The sequence below is a fragment of the Miscanthus floridulus genome, chromosome 7, assembly GCF_019320115.1.
Source record: "Miscanthus floridulus cultivar M001 chromosome 7, ASM1932011v1, whole genome shotgun sequence".
NCBI classification, from domain to species: domain Eukaryota; kingdom Viridiplantae; phylum Streptophyta; class Magnoliopsida; order Poales; family Poaceae; genus Miscanthus; species Miscanthus floridulus.
This window is the reverse complement of record NC_089586.1, coordinates 85,507,053-85,513,326: the sequence shown is the minus strand read 5'-3', so window position 1 is coordinate 85,513,326 and position 6,274 is coordinate 85,507,053. Positions and strand designations below refer to the sequence as shown.

At 42.8% G+C, this 6,274-nt stretch overlaps 1 protein-coding gene across 1 annotated transcript; it reads left to right on the top strand.

Moving 5' to 3' along the window:
• The first annotated feature begins 2,199 nt into the window (after positions 1-2,199).
• Positions 2,200-3,317, top strand: LOC136463657 (prohibitin-3, mitochondrial-like). The gene has a single exon (XM_066462630.1). It carries the CDS (start codon positions 2,282-2,284, stop codon positions 3,128-3,130), a length of 849 nt encoding a protein of 282 aa, XP_066318727.1. The 5' UTR covers positions 2,200-2,281; the 3' UTR covers positions 3,131-3,317.
• Positions 3,318-6,274: the final 2,957 nt, after the last annotated feature.

Sequence of the window (6,274 nt, the reverse complement as noted above, 5' to 3'; positions counted from 1 at the left end):
GTGTACTGTGGATCCGAACTGATTTGACTCTGCGACATTACGGAGTGTGGACACACTAAGGTCCCGTTTGGCAGGGCTTCTCCACCGGCTTCAGGAGCCGTTTAGAGCCGTTTTCTGCCAAACGGGGTAAAGTGAAATAGCTTCACTGGTGAAGCCCCTAAAAACATGCTCTCACAGTGATTTGGGGTGGGATGGAGCCAAAAAAAGTGGCTTCTCCCGGCTCCTCCTCCAGGCCCCTAAAAACATGCTCTCACAGGGAAGCCATTTTGCCAAATAGTTTACCAAAACCGCTTTAGCTCCACTAGTGGAGCTGTTCGTGGAGCTGAAGCAAAAAAAAATGGCTTCACTAGTGAAGTGAAGCTCTGCCAAACGGGGCATAAATAGCTAATTTGAATATAGATCGTTAGGATATGAAGTGTGTGGACATGCTAATTAATTATATACTTGATAAGCATAAGCATTTTATTATTGATTTGCATTGAATATACATGCTTAACCACTTTATTTTATCCTAGAAATTACAAATCCTAGACGTACCATGGAGTTGGAGCTCTACCAGTACAGATCCACAAGTCACCTCTTAGCTATTTGATCACTATTTTTGTCACAAAGTTGTAGTTTATGGCCACAAAATCAAGGTAATGCGAAATCATTTGAAACACAAATTTAGTAATATAAATTTTTATACAATTGATTTACTTTAATAAAGTGTTGGTCAAAATATACAGTTTAGACTATTAAAAACAAAATGTGCTTTCTACTTTTAAATGGGGAGCATTTCTATATGTCCCCTTCTTGATCCACACTTTCTTACCTCTTTCAAGAAAATTTACTTTAATATTTCACTAAGTGTTGGCCAAAATATACAGTTTAGACTATTAAAAACAAAATGTGCTTTCTACTTTTAAATGGGGAGCATTTCTATATGTTCCCCTTCTTGATCCACACTTTCTTACCTCTTTCATGAAATAGACAGACTTACAAAAGAAACTAGAAGAACGTCCCGCGTTGTGCTGCGGGAATCGCAGATGAAATTATACTACTTATATTTACTTATGTGAACGAATAAATATCATAATACATGTTAGTGAATAATTTTTAATATTTTGATGTGGACAACTAAATATATGTTAATAAATGATGTTGTTTGCTAATGTGAATAGCTTGAATGAAGACATAATAGCATGTGCTAGTGGGATGCTGATGTGGACACTTTGCATAGCGAGAGAGTTGCATGTACTAGTGGGATGTTCTAGCAGATACTGACGTGGACACTTTACATGGCAAGATAAATTGCTAGTGGGGTTTGAAAATATAAGATATATGATATAGATTACCCTTTTATAGTTGCATTGTAAAGTTGAATCTTAGATAAAAGTTTTAGCAATTTCACATTATTTAGAGCCAATAGAAAAGTATAATGCCCTGTGAACATCTTCAAAAGAACGAGCCAACAGATCTTAAGTTGACTAAGTCACCATAGACGCCTCATTGTCAACACACACTTACCCCTGTCAAAGCGCGCGCACACACATCATCATATATTTATGGGCACCTCCAAAAATGGAGGGCATATATTACAATTGATAAAAAGTTACCACAAGTGACTTGTTGAGAGGGACACGTCGTATTTTACTTAAAGAATAACACCATTAAATCTAAAAGATAAATATATAAAAATACGAGTACCCATGTCGAATCAAGAAATTGACGCAGGCATATAGGTTCCACAAAAAAAAAACTAATCAGCTGACCTACGATTGGCCATTAAATTTCAATATTGAACAGACCTTATACAAATAAGTACCGAATAAGTATGTTAGATTAAACATGTATTTTATGATATAAAGATATAAATGTGAGTAATATTTTATGTAAATTTACTCTTTTTTAAATTAAATTTACTCTTTTTTATTCAGTACAAATCTAGAATTGCTTTTCATTTTTAAGATTACAGCTTTATGACCACCAAGATACCAGAACGCGGGCCTCCTCGGACACGCTGGCCCACAGTCCCCTAACCAACACGAGGCCCAATCGCAGCAGGTGCAGTCCACGCACGAATCTCGGCACCACATCGCTGCCGTCCACCTAACACGGCTGACTGGAACCTTCATCTTCTTCCCTGCCAAGAAAGGGGAGGAGATGCGGCATCCCGTGCACGGCTTTAAAACCCCCCAGGTCACCACGCCGCCGAATCGAGACCCCAAACCAAACTACCAAAGGGAATTTCACCACCAACGAGCAATCCCCCACCACAAGTAAGATCAAGGAGGAGGCGATGTTAGGCGGCGGGCAGGCGGCGGTGTCGTTCCTCACGCGGATGGCGAAGGTGGCGGTGGGTTTGGGCGTGGCGGCGTCCGCGGCCACCACGTCCTTCTACACGGTGGACGGCGGGGAGCGCGCCGTCATCTTCGATCGCGTCCGCGGCGTGCTCCCGCATACGACGTCAGAGGGCACTCATTTCCTGGTCCCCATCCTTCAGAAGCCCTTCATCTTCGACATCCGCACTCGCCCTCACAGCTTCTCCTCCACCTCCGGCACCAAGGACCTCCAGATGGTCAACCTCACGCTCCGCGTCCTGTCGCGACCCGACGTCGAACACCTCCCGGACATCTTCAACTCCCTCGGCCTCGAGTACGACGAGAAGGTCCTCCCATCCATCGGCAACGAGGTGCTCAAGGCCGTCGTCGCGCAGTTCAACGCTGACCAGCTCCTCACCGAGCGTCCCCGCGTCTCCGCGCTCGTCCGCGAATCGCTCACCCAGCGCGCCCGCGAGTTCAACATCGTCCTCGACGACGTCGCCATCACCCACCTAGCCTACGGGCCGGAGTTCTCGCAGGCCGTCGAGAAGAAGCAGGTCGCGCAGCAGGAGGCCGAGCGCTCCAGGTTCCTCGTCGCGCGCGCCGAGCAGGAGAGGCGCGCCGCCATCGTCCGCGCCGAGGGGGAGAGCGAGGCCGCGCGCCTTATCTCCGAGGCCACGACCACTGCGGGCAACGGCCTGATCGAGCTCAGGAGGATCGAGGCGGCCAAGGAGATCGCCGTCGTGCTGGCGCGCACACCCAACGTCTCCTACATCCCCGCCGGCGACAATGGCCAGATGCTGCTCGGGCTTAACGCCGCCCGGTGAATGGATCGTCTCTTTCCCCGTAATTAGTTAGTGCCTTAGTGGCCTATTGAACTACTTAAGTAATTTCAGATGCATCTACTTAGTTATGGTTTTGTGGTACGATTCGATGCTGGGTAAAGATGGTGATATGCATTGCTCGTAAAGTCCGGCTGACGGAGAATTTATCCAACAATTGTTCCATTTTATTGCCAGAATATTCTATTGTTATTGTGGTTTTGCTGATCTCTTGTTGGATGTGGCTTGTTGGAGAAATTGGCTATTATAGGACTCCAAACGTTGGGTTTCTCTATAATAGGATTCCTAACGTTTGTTTCTCCAAAATAGGACTCCAAATAATTACAATAAGCTCTAATGACATTTCGGGCCATTTTAATCTATTTTAACATCTAAATACATGTATTTGTTCCTAACGTGACCGTTTCCCTTCAGTGTTTTGACAGTGATTGTTGTGTCGTTTTGAAAAAAAAAGGTCAGTGCTGGCTGCTTGCTTCCCACGGCCCTTGGCCTTGGCTGGGCCGCTGCCTTGGCTGGCTGGCTATGGCCTTTGCTGGCTGGCCGCAGGTGCCTTGGCTGGCTGGCCGTGGCCATGGCTGGCTGGCCGTGGCTGGCTGGCCACAGCTGCCTTGGCTTGCTGGCCGTGGCAATGGCCGCCATGTACAGTTACAAGTAATATATAACAACGTTCCAAGTAATATATAACAAGAATTGATTCATACACAATTACAAGTAATATATAACGGCAAGAATTTAGCAACGAGTTCATCTCATAAAACCATGTTTGTAACATAAACAAGTTCATCTCAGAAGACCATAATGTAGTTCATACAAAAAAATATTTTACCTCCACAGTAGCGCTACCATCCAGTTTCGACCCATTTATCCTCCAAGGACAAGGGCCCGTCGATTCATCACCAGACTTGCAAAAACCCCTATATTTCTTCGTAGTTGACTTCTCTACTCCTAAATGGAACTCCTTGATGGCATATGTCCGCACTGCCAGCTTGAACTCTTCCATTGTTGGGTACTGTGTCCCAACCTCCATTGATGGGTTGTTCTTATCATATGAAATGACGATCTCACCCGGTATGACATCATTAGTAGGAATGGCAGCACCATCAACATCTTGACCAAGCTCATTATCATTGCCTTCTTCATCCATTCGACGATTAGATGCTTGTGTAGGTATATTTGGTGTGCCCTCATCTCCCAATCCCAACAGCAGGCCCCGAAGCGCCTAGGGCTAGGGCAGCAGGCCCCGACGTTGCTAGCCAATTTCTCTTGCTGAAGGGTAATAGGGTCAATACAAAAAATACATGTATTTTTAGATGACAAAAGAGATTAAAAAAGAAACAAAATGTCATTAGAGCTTATTGTAATTGTTTGGAGTCCTATTTTGGAGAAACAAACGTTAGGAGTCCTATTATAGAGAAACCCAACGTTTGGAGTCCTATAATAGCCAATTTCTCAGCTTGTTGTCTGATCTATATGTTATTTAGTGCTGCTAGCGTTCTACCGTGTCTTGTTAATGTTGTGGTTATCTTAAGTCTATCAGTCCGGATTGGTTATGGTTGTGGATTTGCTGAGCACTGATTCGAGTTTATATATATATATATATATATATATATATATATATATATATATATATATAGTATATTCAGTAGCCAGCTACAAAATAAGTTATTCTGTAGTCACCTCTATTTACGATAATTTTATATACTAATTTACGATAATGTCAATACATATTTACGATAGTTGGGTTACTATAACACATGGGGTATATATATATATATATATATATATATATATATATATATATATATATATATATATATATATATGAGTTACGATAATTATTATGTTAATTTACCAGATTATAGTAACTCCTTACTAAGTGGTTTACTATAACGTTATGGTAAATATCCCCATGTGTTATAGTAACCCAACTATCGTAAATATGTATTGACATTATCGTAAATTAGTATATAAAATTATCGTAAATGGAGGTGGCTACATAATAACTTATTTTGTAGCTGCAAAATAAATTATTATGTAGCCGTCTCCATTTACGATAATTTTATATACTAATTTACGATAATGTCAATACATATTTACGATAGTTGGGTTACTATAACACATGGGGATATTTACCATAACGTTATAGTAAACCACTTAGTAAGGAGGTAGCCAGCTACAAAATAAGTTATTATATAGCCACCTCTATTTACGATAATTTTATATATTAATTTACGATAATGTCAATACATATTTACGATAGTTGGGTTAATATAACACATGGAGATATTTACCATAACGTTATAGTAAACCACTTAGTAAGAAGTTACTGTAACCACTTAAGGAGTTACCATAACGTTACAGAATAAGTTATTTTGTAGCTAGCTACAGGGTAGTATATATATATATATATATATATATATATATATATATATATATATATATATATATATATATATATATATATATATATATATTTGTCGGTGTTTCGAATCACCAACTAGTAAATTTGTGATTTACGCGTCTGACGCGGATGGTGTGCTCGGAGGACACAAGAATTTATACTAGTTTGGGCGGAATATCCCTACGTCCAGTCTGCTGCTGCTCGTGTTACCGGTACTAGTTTGTAGTAGGGGTTATAAACGGGCGAGAGATGGAGCAGGTCCCAAGTTTCTAGTGAAAGGGTCAAACGGAGTTGAGTCTCGTTGAGTTCGCTCAGCCGTGTCCTTCGTGGGGCGTCCTGCTTTCCCTTTTATAGATGAAGGGGAAGGCACAGGTTACACGAGAGAAAGAGAGAGAGAAAAGCGAGGAGGACGAAGGCCTCCGAGATCGTGGCGCCCTTCATCTCCTTTACGCGGGTCCCGCCGGTCCTGTAAATGATGATGGGGACGGCTCCATGTCGTGACCCTGTTCATCACTGGCGCAATACGCGGGCGTCGTCATCCGGTCGTGGCGCTCCAATCCATTCTGGCGGGCGACATGGTTAGCAGATACCCCCGTCGGAAGTCGTACGGAGATTAGGTAGCATAGCGCCGGCACGCCCGACAGTGTTGGCGACGTGAGTCCTCAGGTATGGCTCGTCGTGGCCGTGGGTCACATCAAGACGCCCCTACTCCCTTTATGGTATCAGAA